This window comes from Triticum dicoccoides, chromosome 5B (genome assembly GCF_002162155.2).
Source record: "Triticum dicoccoides isolate Atlit2015 ecotype Zavitan chromosome 5B, WEW_v2.0, whole genome shotgun sequence".
Taxonomy (NCBI): domain Eukaryota; kingdom Viridiplantae; phylum Streptophyta; class Magnoliopsida; order Poales; family Poaceae; genus Triticum; species Triticum dicoccoides.
The window spans coordinates 576,029,499-576,045,620 of record NC_041389.1 but is presented as its reverse complement, the minus strand read 5'-3'; the positions used below and the strand labels follow the sequence as shown (position 1 = coordinate 576,045,620).

General features: G+C 48.1%; 2 protein-coding genes across 2 annotated transcripts in view; one reads left to right on the top strand and one right to left on the bottom strand.

Annotated features, from left to right (window-relative positions):
- Window positions 1-9,892: 9,892 nt before the first annotated feature.
- Window positions 9,893-13,423, top strand: LOC119311742 (putative linoleate 9S-lipoxygenase 3). The gene is made up of 6 exons (XM_037587440.1): window positions 9,893-10,160; window positions 10,410-10,708; window positions 10,802-11,024; window positions 11,114-11,538; window positions 11,657-12,336; window positions 12,443-13,423. Exons 1-6 carry the CDS (start codon window positions 9,965-9,967, stop codon window positions 13,212-13,214), a joined length of 2,595 nt encoding a protein of 864 aa, XP_037443337.1. The 5' UTR covers window positions 9,893-9,964; the 3' UTR covers window positions 13,215-13,423.
- Window positions 13,424-14,138: 715 nt separating this feature from the next.
- Window positions 14,139-16,122, bottom strand: part of LOC119311741 (probable prefoldin subunit 4) — a 2,702-nt gene continuing 718 nt past the window's right edge. Inside the window, exon 3 of the mRNA XM_037587439.1 lies at window positions 14,139-14,756. Within this exon, the coding sequence (XP_037443336.1) occupies window positions 14,496-14,756 (261 nt within the window). The 3' untranslated portion in view covers window positions 14,139-14,495. The remainder of the gene's footprint in view (window positions 14,757-16,122) is intronic.

The window sequence follows — 16,122 nt, the reverse complement described above, 5'->3', positions numbered from 1 at the left end:
GCTCGCGGTCATGGTGAACGCCGTGCACGAGAATAGGATGTGGAGTGGACGTGGTGTGGTGTGGTTTTAGCCCGGTGAGGCCAAGCATCCGGGTGTGTCAATGCGTGGTCGTCCGGGAATTTTTTTTCTTTCTCTACTCTTTTTTTTCTTACTATTATTTATTCGTTTGAACATTTTTTCAAATACACATATTTTTTCAAATTCATAATTTTAAAAAAATCATGAAAGTTTTTCAAATGTGTTAACTTTTTTCAAATTTATGAACTTTTCAAAATATGCTTTAACTTTTTAAAATCCTCAAAAAAATCAAATTCAAGAACATTTTAACAATTTATGAAATTTTCTTCAATGCGAGAACTTTTTATCAAATCCATGAAGTTTCATCAAATTCTTGAATATAATTTCAAAAAAATAATCATTTTCTAAAATTTGTGAACATTATTTTCAAATCCGTGAACTTTTTTCAAACTCATAAATAGTTTTTTGGGGGTTTTGATATTTTAAAAATTCCATTAACTTTTTCAAAAGTCAACTCATGGTCAATGGTCATCCTCGTGGTCAACTGTCCAGCCAAGCGAGAGCGAACATGCCCGCTATTGGGCTGACCTAGGTGAGGGGTCGCGTGAGCGCTAGTATGGCCAACTAGTGCCACGAGCAACACGACTAATTAGGAGAATCTATTTTGGAAGGGAGGGATATCATGAAACAGGGTCTAATCAGGATAATCGGTGATGGATCATCGACGGAGATATGGAACACAAATTGGATCCCTCGGTCTGAATTTATGAGGCCGTTAGTTGCTAGAGTCCCTGGTCCGCCTCAGTTATTGCTGAGCTCATTAATTCAGGTAATGCACGCTGGAATATGGAGTTAGTGAAGCAGGTCTTCCTCCCTTTTGATGCACAAGCAATTTTTCAAATCCCGATTTGTCAGAGGATTGTGGAGGACTATTGGTCTTGGATGTTTGAGAAATCTGGCGTATTCAGCGTACGGTCCTGTTATCGTATGATTGTTGAAACTAAGAGAAGGCGAGAAGATTGGCTGGAGTCACGACCAGGAGCGTCTAATCGCCAGGAGGAGAACTCGGCTTGGAAGCGGCTATGGAAAACCACGGTCCCTGCTAAAATCAGGGTTTTTTTGTGGAGACTTGCACGTCAATCTATCCCAACAGAGGATGTCAGAATGCATCGGAAGGTGACCACAAGTAGCTCGTGTGCCGTTTGCGAAACTACGGACTCTTGGAAGCATAGCTTGATTGAGTGCACTGTTGCCCGGTGTGTCTGGTCATTGGTGGATCAGGAACTTATTGATGTTTTGCGGAGCAACACTGAAAATGATGCAAAGAAATGGTTATTCACTATGATCAAACAACTACCACATGACAAGTTCACAAAGGTAGAAGTTACCCTATGGGCAATATGGTGGGCGAGGCGGAAACTGATCCATGAAGGGTTGCATCAAAGCCCGTTATCCACTTACATGTTCATCACTCACTTCTTATCAGAGTTGGAGGAGGAAAAGAATCCATTAAGGCCCCGAATGAACACCCCAGGTACCGCTGCACGGGGGAGATGGATTCCGGCCACGGGTGATCATGCTAAAATCAATGTTGACGCTGCTGTTTTTCGTGGAGTTGGTGCCGCTGCTGCAGTTTGCAGGACGAACGACGGACATTACCTGGGGTCCTCGGTGCTTGTGACTAGAGGGCTGGTTGATCCGCCTACTTTGGAAGCTATGGCATGCAGAGAGGGACTATCGTTAGCGGAAGATCTGGGGCTCCAAAAAATCGTTATTGCGTCTGACTGTCAAGAGGTGGTGAAGCACATCAACAAGAAGTCAGGTGGGAGTTATGGTGCAGTTGTAAAAGAGATTATTTCATGGCAATCTTCTTTTAATTCTTGCTGTTTTAAGTTTGAATTTCGAGCCTCGAATTTCGAGCCTCATAAACTAGCTAGGCATGCTGTAAAGTTAGATCATGGCCGCCACATTTGGTTGGGGCAATCACATGATACTGCTGTAATACCGGTAGCAATACCAATTTCTGAATAAAGCCTAGTTTTGTTGCTCAAAAAAAAAAGCTAGTGCCACGAGCACTGACTAGAAGCTCTCCTCTCAGCCAATGAACTGTATTGGGTGACTTCGGCTCATCAGGCTTTCTTCCTACGCACCGAGTTCACGTATTATGCACAACCCTTATGGAAAAATATGGCACCACTCCAAGAGAAACTATTCACATAGTTAGGGTGGTGGAATCATTGCTGGCCGGTGGGTTGTCTTGAAAAAACAAACCTAAATAGCCCACTATGTGGAGAGCAAACTTGTGTAGGACGGGATACTTGTAGCCCGTTATTTCAATAAAATGAAAAATGATATTTCCAAGTTTCAAAAAAAAAATCATGTGAAAACTTATACATATTCATGGCGGATCTGTAAATTTTTGGCAGATACTTTTTATGTTTTTTTTTGTGTGAACATTTTTTCAAATCCACTGATATTTTCAAAATCTTAATTTTTTTTAAGAATTCATGAAAGCTTTTCAAATATGTTAACTTTCTTCGAATTTGTGGACTTTTAAAAAATGTGTTAACTTATTTAAATCCTCAAGCTTTTTTTCAAATTAAAGAAGATTTTTACAATTTATGAACATTTTTGAAATGCATGAACATTTTATCAAATCCATGAACTCTTGTCAAATCATTAAATATTTTCCAAAATTCTTAAACTTTTTCCAAATTTGTGAACATTACTTTCAAATTCATTAACTTTTTTCAAACTCTAGAACAATTTTTTTTCAATTTTATGAGTTTTTAAAAATTCCATGAAGTATTTCAAAAGCTAACGGCCAGGGCTCGTGGTCAATTGTCATCGTTGCGGTCAATGTTCGAGCCGAACGAGACCGAACATGCCCGCTATTGAGCTGGCCTAGGTGAGGGGTTGCGTGATCGCTAGTGTGGGCGACCAGCACTACGAGCCCTGACTAGAAGCTCTCCTCTCGACCAACGAATTGTACTACTAGTGGTTGGGGCGCCACTTAAGACAAAGTCGTGCATACGTTTTCATATAAAAAATACATGTGGTCCTTGCCTCCATCTAATAAAACATCCCAGGAAAAAAATCATCGCCTCCATCTAAAAAAGGAAGTAAAAAACGATAGAAGAAAAAATATCGCCACAGGCTACCAGTGAGCGCCACTTTGCATAGCCCTCCATTTAAAAAAATACGTGGAGTCCTCACCTTCTTCTAAAAAGAAAGAAAAAACATTTCAAAAAAAATTTATCATCTCCATCTAAAAAGTATATTACAAAAGCTTTCCCCACGTGGCATAGCTAATTGGTCGTCCTTCTCCCAATGCCTAATGGGTTTAATTTGGCGATGTCTTCATGTCTTATGCACAACCCTTTTGAAAACAAATATGGCACCACTCAAAGAGAAACTATGCACATAGTTAGGGTTATGGAATCGTTGTTGGACAGCGGATCGTCTTGAAAAAAGAAACCTAAATGGTCCCACTATGTGGAGAGAAAACTTGTGTAGGATGGAATACTTGTAGCCCGTTATTTCAAAAAAGATGAATATGATATCTCTAAGTTTTAAAAAATATATGTGAAAACTTATACATAATCATGATGGATATATAAACTTTTGTTCCAAAATATTATGATTTGCAAGCTACCCAAAAAAATCCTCGCCCAAGAATAAAAAAGGTTGGCCCATTTTCACGTAGGTATTTGCTTTTTTTGTCTATGCTACGTATGAAAGTATATTGTAATGTGAATTTTAGCTCTAGGACGTCTTGCCGCTTCAATGTCATGCCTTCCGGACATCATGCTGCAGACCGATCGCGTCAGCTCTATACTGGCATGAATGCGGGGGAACGATTGAAGAGACGCACCGAAGAGGGTTTAATGCAGGACCGCATAACCCGACGTGGCTAACCTCTCTCGGATTTGGTGCCGATTTGCAGTAATTCAGACACGCGAACGGGTCCTCGGACATATCCGGCGCCACGTTGGATTGCAAAGATGATCCACACTTGTGGGTTATTTATGACACGGTGTCAGAGATGCCCTTATGGCATCTTCAACACTAACCCCAAAACCGGACACCGCATTCGTCCGTAGACTGGTGGGGACAAGTCCGCGGACACTGGTGCGGGAGCCGGCCATCCGACTGTGCCCACATACATTTCAAATCGCATTTCAACAAATCGACAAAATTCATGCAAACCAGATGATTTTTCATATAAATCGAAGTATATCTATTGTATTTTCGACATATTTTAATAAAAAAAGGCCGGGCCTAAACCTAGCCTATGGCGGCCGTCCACGTCATGTCCTTGTTGTTCCCTTTCGGCCATCTCCGGGGTCCATCTCGCTGTCTCCATGAGCGGCGTGGATAAGCCCCATGAAGTGAAGGTGCGGTCGCCGGCGAGAAAGGTAGCATATGGGATATGGACCGGCCTGCTTGGGACTCGAGGCCCCGCCACCTCCGCATGCTCTACTCATCCTCGTTGGAGTCTACAAGATCTCCTTCGTCGGTGGACATAAGGTCGACAATGGACGTGCACGAGCCGGCATTCTCCGCGTGCCATCGACGCAAAGTTTGTTTGCGCCTTGGAGGCGCGTATGACGCGCAGCTAGCGGGGGTTCTCGTCCCCGATTATTTGCGCCGCCTCTGCATTGCGAGCGGTGGTGGCGCGAGCGTGGACTGCCTCATAGAACGCCTGCTTCTCAGTGACGTAGTTGGGATTCATCGCGACCATGGTCACCACGACTTTCTCGTTCATGATTTGGTCGTCCGCCAGCCGGAGCTGCTCGAGGAGGAACAAATTGTACCGATGCTCCTCCTGCGCCTACCGAAACGCCGACACGGGTGCGTCGGCTGCTCCTCCGTCATGGCGGTATTGAAGTGTGCCTACGCCTACTCCATGGTCAACTTGGCATGAAACCGTTGGGGCAGCGACGCGGAGTCGTCACCGAAGCCCATCTCCACCATATGGGTCAGCATCGTTAGAGACCTCTGGGGAACTTACCGGCATGTCGGCCTCTATCCGCTTGGCAGTGCGGCTCTACCATGTGGCCCGCAAGGGCGGTGACCTCGTGCTTCTGCTCCATCGAGAGGCTCTCCATAGCGTGTCCCCGCTCGCGGTCATGGCGAATGTCGTGCACAAGAGTAGGATGTGGAGCGGACTTGGCGTGGTGTGGTTTTTAGCCCAGCGAGGCCAAGCGTCAGGGTGTGTCAATGCACTACCATCGGAGTTGGTTTCTGAGCCGGCGTGCATGTTTAATGGCGTAGTCAGACGGACAGGCATTGTACAGGCTTGGTAGATATCTGCTCCGGCCCGCCGAGTAAAAATCCCTCCGACATTGAACAGGCCCGGACATCGGGGACGCGGCGCTTTAGGCCGGCGAGATGCTTCAATGCCGGCGTTAATGAGAGGTGCGGTCCTACCGTAGGCGCCTCGTCGTCGACGGAAACGTCTCCTCCCACTGAAAACACATCGCCGAAAATTCTGAAATAAATCCATAAATAATGCGAGTACCAGGATTTGAACCCTGGTGAGTTGGGAATACGAGGGTCCACCTAACTATCTCAACCACAGATTGGTTCGCTCCTGTTTCGTGTTTCTTCCGTGAAATCATTTCCCCGAGACAGGGCATGTGCGAGTGGATGCGCCTTTTATATCAGACCGGTACTTGATCGATCCAGCGTGCACATGCAACACGACTACACGAGACCCCGCGGGCGGAACACGTAGTCAGCATGGGACCATAGGACAGCCCTCTCAATCAACGAGTGCTAAGTAAAAGTGCAACCCGTCAAAAGCATCAGCAGCAAAAGTGTAAAACATCGTCTACTCCACCAGTTCTAATCTGATCCCTGGTACCGTAGAAGGTACTTACTGCAGTTTAGTACGGCTACCTGTGCTAACCGCTCGACGTCAACGAGCTGATCTCTCATCCACCAATGAGGCAAAGTAGGAATGCAGTACCAGTATACGTGCACGGTAGTACGTGGCATCGCCTGACACCGCATAGCACCACGAATTAAATCAAGTGATAGTGACATGACATGTCTGATCCCAAGGCCGGGGCGTATAGTACTCCCGGTGGTTGGTCGCTTCTACGTGTGCCGTCTGCAAAAAACTGTACGGGGGATCCGCGCGGTAGGTCGTGCGCTTGATTGCTGATTAATATACGTGCCCCCAAGGCGCCCCTTCTCCGGTCGATAGGGCCGCCACGTACTACCCGGCGGGAGTACGAGTTTTGACCCGGCGCTGGCCGTCAAACGGTGATGATAAAACGATAGAAACTCGTGCTCGCGCGCGGATGCATGCATGCATGTGCGTGGGTGCATGATTTGATGTGCCCCGCTTTGGCAGCACGTACGAAGAGGCTAGGAATATTTTGGTTGAGCGCGGCGCGCGCGCGTGGAGCACGAGCCGCGGCAGTAGGTGGCGGTAGTGATATCGCTGGAGATCGATCTGCATGCCTTGCCAAGGGCAGGAGCTACGCGGCGCCGAGGGACGAAGGCGACGTGCGCGCTCACAGAGGGCGCTCGCTGCTCTTTTTTTTAGGGAAAAAGGGCCCTCGCTGCTCACACATGCATCATGATCATGCACGACACGAGGCCCCGCCGGCTAAGGGTAGTAGCATCGCGCGCGCGTGTTGCACATCGCTCGTGGAACCCGTTTCCCGTAGCAATTGCTAAACCGGGCTTAGGCCAAACTTTAACCGATCCCTATCCAGTAAAATTTCCATTTAGAGCATCTCTACCCGATCCCGATAACCCGTTAGGGCATGTACAATGGTTCTATCTTAGCAATGTCACGTAGGATAAATGATGAGGTGGAGGAGGGAGAAATCATAAGAGAAGGCTTGTCTTCTCTTAATTAAGAGAAGGCAAGAGATGATCTCTTAGCACAATATGTCTCACCATATTTTTAGAAATAACTAGTTATTAAAGATAAGGCTAAGAGATGATCCATTATAGACATGTTTTTTTGTCATCTCTAAATTACATGCAAGATTTAAGATAAGACCGCTTTATCAACCATTGTACATGCCCTTAGAGGAAGAGGAGGTGAAAGTGTTAGCCCGGTCAGAACTGACCAAAGCAACACAATAAATTGTCCGGGACTGGTTAAAAAACGTACTGTACTCATGGCCTCGTGCATATAAGGCTGGTCATAATGGGTAACATAAGCGGTATCATATACTTAGGACTCGCAAACATGCTTATGTGGCAGACAATTAAAGAAGAGAGAGCGTTAGGGCATGTTTGGTTCCAAATAAGTCACCAACTTATAAGTTGAAAAGTGAAAAAAAATGACTTATTTTACAAACAGACCCAACTTATAACTCACCCCAACTTATAAGTCATAAGTTGCTCCACCCCAACTTAAAACTTATAAGTCACCTCTTTTTGTGCGGGTCCCACCACATGCATGATGTGAATTGATGTAGAAAGGTGTTGTCAGGTGACTTATAAGTCAGGTACAACCAAACAGGCATGACTTATAAGTTACTGGTTTTAAGTCACCTGACTTATAAGTCAGGTGACTTATTGGAACCAAACAGGCCCTTATAGCAGTAACATAGGTAGATATCATAACATAACGCATCCCGAGACAAGATGAGTCTACACTTAAATAAATGAAGGTTTGCATGACACCACATATATGTTACTACCCACTATGAAGGTAGCAACATAGACTAATATCATATACATTTTACTAGTCTAAGTTACTCTCCACTATGACTAGCCTAAAGAGGATTTCAAGTGCATGTCTACCCGATCCCGATAACCGGTTAAAGAAATAGGATAAATTCCAATTTTCGCCTATAATCAGGACCTACCTAAACCCGTATAGCATTTAGTGGAGAAACATTCACCTCCTCCCCCGCGCGGACACTTAAATTTACTCGTCCTCCACCCGGCCAAGTAAAAGTTTTGGCCCTCTCACTCGTGCTCGCGCCGTCCCCACCCTGCGTTGTTGTTGACACCCCACTGCCTCCCTTTGCCCTCGCCGCCCTCCTGCCCCATTCAGAGCCAGTCACCGGCCGTTGCCGTTACCGGAATTGAAGTCAAACGCCACCGCCGCCACATCGATCCCGTCACCGGAAAGTGCTCGGATCTTCTTCCTTGTAGCCTCACCATGCACTATTGGCCATTTCGACGCTGCGCTGACCGCTAGTATACGCTCAACGTCGTTGGCCGCTCGCGACATCCCCTGCCTTGCAAGTGTTCGACGATTTGCCTAGGTGAGTTTTATTTGCTTTTTCATCTCGTTTTTTTATTTGTCAACTGAATTGAGCGGAGTATTTTTAAATTCGAGATGAAGAGGTTGAAAGAGACTATCTTCGAGAATTCTTTGTTGGAGGAGGAAGAAGAAGACGATGACGACTTTGAAATGGCCATCCACATGATCTTCAATGAAGATTTTTCAGTGGCCGAGGAAAGGATCGCAATTCAGCCATATACACCTCAACTGAGATAGAGCGGAGGGCCATTATAAGATTATAAGAGATTACACGACAATCTATGGGACCAACAAAGGTCCATTTAAGGTTCGACTAGGGAGATCGTCAAGCACAAAGAGCAGATCTAGCAATCAACGTGAAGATTTATCCAGATTCGGGCTGCTTTGAAGCGTCAAACCCTACTCCTGCTTTGATTGTATTGAATGTGATAGTTCAAGTACAAGGAGCGCAACTTGCCCGCAAGGTGCGCGGGAAGTGTAGCTACGCGTGTAATTGAACAAAGCGTCGACCTTTCTAAAGTTAGCCATGTGTCTCCTTTTATAGATCAAGGGGTTACCACGTTGACAAAACAGTCTTTACACAAGGTAAAATAGTGGCTACAGTGCCAAATACCTAACTCTGACGAGTTAGGACAAAGACATTAAATGCGTCGTGAGGTGTCACGCTGGTGAAGCTTGCCAGCAAGGATCGCCTCTCCTTCTGTGTCGTTCGCCCAACTACCTCGTATTAAGTTGACATGCCCCTAGGACGGATGTCATTAAAGTTGCACCTCCAGCGATGAGTTGACACGTGCACAGGCAGAACTCACCTACCTACCAGCCCGCTCGACACCTACTTGACAAACGACGGACTGGTCGCTGATTATAAGAGATTATTTTGACCCTAATCCAACCTATTCGGAGAAATGTTTTCACCGGTCATTTCGGATGCACACAAGTCTCGTTCTCACCATTGCAAAAGCCATGGAGAAGCATGATGATTGGTTCAAGCTCGAGAGTTGTTCTCACCATTGCAAAAGCCATGGAAAAGCATGATGATTGGTTCAAGCTCAAGAGTTGTTCTCACCATTGCAAAAGTCATGGAGAAGCATGATGATTGGTTCAAGCTCTAGAGTTGTGCATCATAAGAGATAAGTGTGAGCCTTTTGATGAAGTGTATCTCGGCTATTTGAGTGCTCGCCTATGGGTGTTCGGCCGACGCCATTGATGACTACATTCACATTGGAGTAGATACGATCTTGGAGACCGTTCGATGGTACAATCAGTGGCATCTCCATACCACTTCGTAGTTGTGCCTTTATCATGCTCTTTACTTGGTTTGAACCACTATATAAACAAAAAATTGGAAAGTTTTGGCAAAAACAAATTTTTACTCCGTTAAGTTGAAGGAATCAGTTGAAAACAACCCTGTTATACACCCATCCCGTCTTGATTCCGCAATAATCAGCCCACGCCCATCCCGATGCACGCAGCAGATACACACTGAGATCTTATCTTGATCCCCTGAATTATCAAATCGAACGGCCACTGTAGACCCCGGCCGGAGTCCAACGCCCGCAGTGCTCAGTCACACCCTCTATCTCGCGCAGCATCTATAAATAGCCTCCCGGTTGCCCTTGGAGCTCTCACACACCAGCACCACAGCGAGCTAAGCAAGCGTGCCACAGTCAGCCCCAGAGTGCCCCCGTAGATCGACCGAAGATGTTCGGAGTCGGCGGCATCGTGAGCGACCTCACGGGGGGCCTCCGCGGCCCTCACCTCAAGGGCTCCGTCGTCCTGATGCGCAAGAACGCGCTCGACTTCAACGACTTCGGCGCCACCGTCATGGACGGCGTCACCGAGCTCCTCGGCCGCGGCATCACCTGCCAGCTCATCAGCTCCACCCACGTCGACCACAGTGAGCACTCACCACTCGATCCATCCACTGATCTTCCCACGGTGCAATATGTAGTTCGTTCGTACTCCGTAAAAAGGGTGGATCACACGAACGCAATGAGTAAAAAGCACAGGAACGTCATCATCAACAGTAAAAAAAATCTTAAGAATGAAGCAGAAACGAACGGGCTAGTACTCAAGAGTGTGTCATAATGTGACATGACGCACGCATTTAGTAATTTTTAACTTAACCATGCACGTCGTGATGCAGACAACGGGGGCCGCGGGAAGGTGGGCGCGGAGGCGAACCTGGAGCAGTGGCTGCTGCCGACGAACCTGCCCTTCATCACCACGGGCGAGAACAAGTTCGCGGTCACCTTCGACTGGTCGGTGGACAAGCTGGGGGTGCCCGGCGCCATCATCGTCAAGAACAACCACGCCGCCGAGTTCTTCCTCAAGACCATCACCCTCGACAACGTGCCCGGCCGCGGCACCGTCGTCTTCGTCGCCAACTCATGGGTCTACCCGCAGGCCAAGTACCGCTACAACCGCGTCTTCTTCGCCAACGACGTGCGTACTACGCGAGATCAATCATCGATGTACTAGTGTGGTCCAGTGGATTTTGTTTGCTGATCGGTGCCCGTTGATTGGAACGTGACGCAGGCGTACCTGCCGCACCAGATGCCGGCGGCGCTGAAGCCGTACCGGGACGACGAGCTCCGGAACCTGAGGGGCGACGACCAGCAGGGGCCGTACGAGGACCACGACCGCGTCTACCGCTACGACGTCTACAACGACCTCGGCGACACCCGCGACGTCCTCGGCGGCTCCAAGGACCTCCCCTACCCGCGCCGCTGCCGCACCGGCCGGAAGCCCTCGGCCACCAGTGCGTCCCCTTCCTTCCGATCTAATCTCCCCGTAATCAACGTCTGTGCACTTGGTCTGACGATCCGCATGTATGTATGGCTGGCGCAGAGCCCGACCACGAGAGCCGGCTGCTGCCGCTGGTGGGGAACGTCTACGTGCCGCGCGACGAGCTCTTCGGCCACCTCAAGCAGTCCGACTTCCTGGGCTACACGCTCAAGGCGCTGGTGGACGGGATCATACCAGCCATCCGCACCTACGTCGACCTCTCCCCCGGCGAGTTCGACTCCTTCGCCGACATCCTCAAGCTCTACGAGGGCGGCATCAAGCTGCCCAACATCCCGGCCCTCGAGGAGGTGCGCAAGCGCTTCCCGCTCCAGCTCGTCAAGGACCTCATCCCCATGGGCGGCGACTTCCTCCTCAAGCTCCCCAAGCCGCAGATCATCAAGGCGGACGAGAAGGCATGGATGACCGACGAGGAGTTCGCCAGGGAGATGCTCGCCGGCGTCAACCCCATGATGATCAAACGCCTCACGGTCAGACACCCACTCCGTCTACCGACCATTGAGCAAATTCAAGCATTCAAAACTACACTCACTACCCTCAAAAAAAAAACTACACTCACTCGTCGTACCATTATTTGACTGCGTGCAGGAGTTCCCTCCCAAGAGTACACTTGATCCGAGCAAGTACGGCGACCACACCAGCACCATCACGGAGGCGCACATCGGCAAGAGCCTCGAGGGCCTCACCGTGGAGCAGGCGCTCGCCGGCAACAGGCTCTACATCGTGGACCAGCACGACAACCTGATGCCGTTCCTGGTCGACATCAACAACCTCGACGGCAGCTTCGTGTACGCGACCCGGACCCTGCTCTTCCTGCGAGGGGACGGCACGCTCGCGCCGGTCGCCATCGAGCTGAGCTCGCCCCTGATCCAGGGCGACCTGACCACCGCGAAGAGCACGGTGTACACGCCGCAGCACGCCGGCGTGGAGGGCTGGATATGGCAGCTCGCCAAGGCCTACGCCTCCGTGAACGACTACGGCTGGCACCAGCTGATCAGCCACTGGCTCAACACGCACGCTGTGATGGAGCCCTTCGTCATCGCCACCAACAGGCAGCTGAGCGTGACCCACCCGGTGTACAAGCTCCTGCACCCGCACTACCGCGACACCATGAACATCAACGCGCGGGCGCGGGGTCTGCTCATCAACGCCGGCGGCGTCATCGAGATGACCGTGTTCCCGCGCAAGCACGCCATGCCCATGTCCTCCATGGTCTACAAGAACTGGAACTTCACCGAACAAGCTCTGCCCGACGATCTGATCAAGAGGTGGGTAAAATTAATACTGACAAAACAGACAAATCCATGGATCAATCAATGACAAATGACGTGGACCGTACGTGGCAGCAATGATTAATCGATCTTGATGATGCAGGGGCATGGCAGTGGAGGACCCATCGAGCCCGCACAAGGTGCGGCTCCTGATCGAGGACTACCCGTACGCGGCGGACGGGCTGGCGGTGTGGCACGCCATCGAGCAGTGGGTGACAGAGTACCTGACCATCTACTACCCGGACGACGGCGTGCTGCAGGGCGACGTGGAGCTGCAGGCGTGGTGGAAGGAGGTGCGGGAGGTCGGGCACGGCGACCTCAAGGACGCGGCGTGGTGGCCCAAGATGCAGACGGTGGCGGAGCTGATCAAGGCCTGCGCCACCATCATCTGGACCGGGTCGGCGCTCCACGCGGCCGTCAACTTCGGGCAGTACCCCTACTCGGGGTACCACCCCAACAAGCCGTCGGCGAGCCGGCGGCCGATGCCGGCGCCGGGCAGCGAGGAGTACGCCCTGCTGGAGCGCGACCCGGAGAAGGCCTTTATCCTCACCATCACCAACCAGTTCCAGGCGCTGGTGGGCATCTCGCTGATGGAGATCCTGTCCAAGCACTCCTCCGACGAGGTGTACCTGGGGCAGCACGACACGCCGGCGTGGACGTCGGACGCCAAGGCGCAGGAGGCGTTCAGGCGGTTCGGGGCGAGGCTGGAGGGCATCGAGAAGCAGGTGGTGGCCATGAACGGGGACCCGCGGCTCAAGAACCGCACCGGGCCGGCCAAGTTCCCCTACATGCTGCTCTACCCCAACACCTCCGACCACACGGGCCAGGCCGAGGGGCTCACGGCCAGGGGCATCCCCAACAGCATCTCCATCTGAGGAGCTCCATCCCTGCTTGCTTGCTTGCTTGCACCGGATGCTAGCTAGTGTGGGTGTTCTGCTGGTGCATATGCTTTGCCATGACCACAATAATAAGGCAATAATGCGTGTGTGCACGACGGGTCCGATCGGCATGCGGTGCGTCGTCGTGTACAGAAAAATTCCCTTCATTTGCCCAATAATAAAGTCGATGTTTGTGATGTTCCCTCTGCTTTGGGTGTTGTAAGCTCCTCTGTTTGCTCTGTTTTCCGATCAAGTTCAAGTTGCTCAAATAGCGTCCGACTTTTCTATAGAAAAAAGAAAGCTCCCCCTCCAATTTTTGTAGCATGAAGTCTAAACGAGCCCCTATGCTGGGAGCAGCACAAAAAAAAAACAATCAAGGACTTTGCACACGACCTCAAGACTTCTACCATATATGACAAAAAAAAGATACTATTTCAAGAAACATAATACTCAGTGTCAAAAAAGCATTTATATTATGGGACGGAGAGAGTAATTTATTAAGGACTTCTTTCCAGCAGCCTGAGGGATCATTTCATCTTTCATCTTCAGGGTTGCCATCAGTCGGCTGCAATTTGCCTAGTGTCAGCCATACACAAAACAAAGCAATTCATTTGCTATTAGTTTGAACATTTTTGTTCCCCGCGTCAGAACATCTGGGGTTATCTACTTTTTCTGATAAACCAAGATGTAAACCAATGATTTATCATGTTAATGACCACACAAGGATCATCCACTTGCTTGTTTTCAAAACACGCACTATTCTGTCGAACTTCCAAATTGTCGAGAAAAACACCCGAGACACCAAACATCAGTAGGTGTTTCTCTGTTTTCCTAAACTTAGGCATCCATACATGAAGCATGTCATGCACATTATCAGGAATATCCAAATGGGTTAAAACCACATTCAGCCGTTATTCATACTGCAGGGCTCTGAAGAAAATTTCATGTAAAGCCTAATGACTTAATCTCATACAATCATGCAGGTTCAAACCATTCTCACTAGCTTAAAACATTGTAAAGGTCCCCTCATTGGTATCCGAATTGACCATTTGCATAAACTACCCATGGCTTCTGCTGGACAATGAGCCTCAACCTATTTGAGTCCAACCGAGATCAACCATGCCAATGCATAACGGGGAACAATCCTCTAGAACTTAAAACTCCCATTTTACACTAGCCAGCATCACAAGAAACAATGCAACGAGGCGAATGAAACACCTGAACAAGAACAGGTGTCATATGACTCGACACTTAAAAAGGCAGCTCCAGTTCTTGACATCAATCTTCCTCCAGGTTGATGGCATCTCCAAATTTCCCATAGAGGATCTTCTTCAGTTCGGCCATCTGGGCAAGGATGGATTCCTTCTCTTCCTCGAGCTTCTCCAACTTCTTAGCTGCGTCCTCTTTCATCTGCTCTAGCCTAGCTTCCACATCGTCCACTGGCATGTGGGCAAACACTTCCCCGATTTGGAATCGCACCACGTCTTCATCAGACAAGATGAGTTCATTCCCAGCATCCTCGAGGTTTTCGTTTGCTTCCTGGTACATAAGGGAAAAGGAATTTAGGGTGTGGTGTTTTAAGCAACATTTTGGTTTCAGTTGCAAATGTAGCATCTATGGTTCTATCAGAAATGAGCCTACTGCACTGTACAGAAATAGTGGCAGCCAAATTTGGTAGCAGAAGATCAAAAAATTGGAAACATGGCATTGCAAAGTTTTATAAGTTCTAAAAAATGCCACTGGATGTCTCAATGGCATGTCAGATCTATAAACAAACATGCCATTGTCAGAGGCTCACAGCCAAAAATGTCAACTTTGCAGTCACATTGTTTTGGTTTGTCAAATGAGTAAATATCCTCATTAGGGAATGTTTCATTGCTCATTTGCACATGCAAAACACTTGACTGCGGCTCAATTTGAGATAAAGGAAAAAACATATGTCATGCATAAAAGTAATTCATAAGGCCATCAGATAACTGGATATTCATATGCCTTGACGGCTAGATATCTAACAAATAGAATGATCTTTCCAATGGCTTTTCGAAGTCTACCACTCGTGTCAATTTTTTAGATAGCATCTCTGAAGGTAGGTTTAGATAGACCCAAGGCATTGATCAATATTATTTTCTAACACTTTCACCTATTTATCTAGAGGATGAGCATTAGTAAAATCATAGAGGAGCATAGTAACACATTTCAGGCCATGATGTCACTGGAAACTTCACAGACCCAAAAGGAATGATGAAATAAAAATTCTCATTGGATTAGAGGATCTCTTGATACCTACTGGGTCATTGATTAAAACTATGTGAAGCTTCCACAACTGTAATCCGAACTGCTAAAAAAACGAACCCTTGATTTGGGACTCTGTTCAACCAACTATTGACGAGAGGTGTATCAGACAGAAACAAAATATTTAGGCTCCAAATCCACAATATTCAGTTTCTTGAATGTGGTAGGAGTTCGTTCATATTAAAAAATAAATAAACATATGAAGCTAAACCAAGGGAATTGGCAATGGTAAAAAAAATAAGAAGAGACAGGTAGGACTTCTTTTGTAGTATACATAGACAGAATCACCCTAGCTTCCCAAAATCTCCCTAGAGTTGCAAACAAGAACTCAATAGTACTATCCTCGGTTTTTAATGTTAGTATTCGTGAGTTGCATAACTGATAATCTACAAACATATAAATCTGGCCTTAGCAAATTTCATCACCGGAACTATCGTAGCCATGAAAGCCCATCAAATGACTAAACCAGATTGTGATGCCACACTACAACGAAGGAAATAATCTCGAAGACACATAAAGAAGGAGCAATTCAGATGCAGCGATTCAAAGTTACAAACAGCAGACCGCAAAGCATGCATTTGCGAGTCCTTGGAATCATATTATTAACTCTGTC

Coding starts and splice junctions, on each gene's coding strand:
- LOC119311742 (XM_037587440.1), top strand. CDS start 9,965: ATGTTCGGAGTCGGCGGCATCGTGAGCGACCTCACGGGGGGCCTCCGC. Junction 10,161..10,409: donor CTCCACCCACGTCGACCACA/GTGAGCACTCAC, acceptor GTCGTGATGCAG/ACAACGGGGGCCGCGGGAAG. Junction 11,025..11,113: donor CCGGAAGCCCTCGGCCACCA/GTGCGTCCCCTT, acceptor TGGCTGGCGCAG/AGCCCGACCACGAGAGCCGG.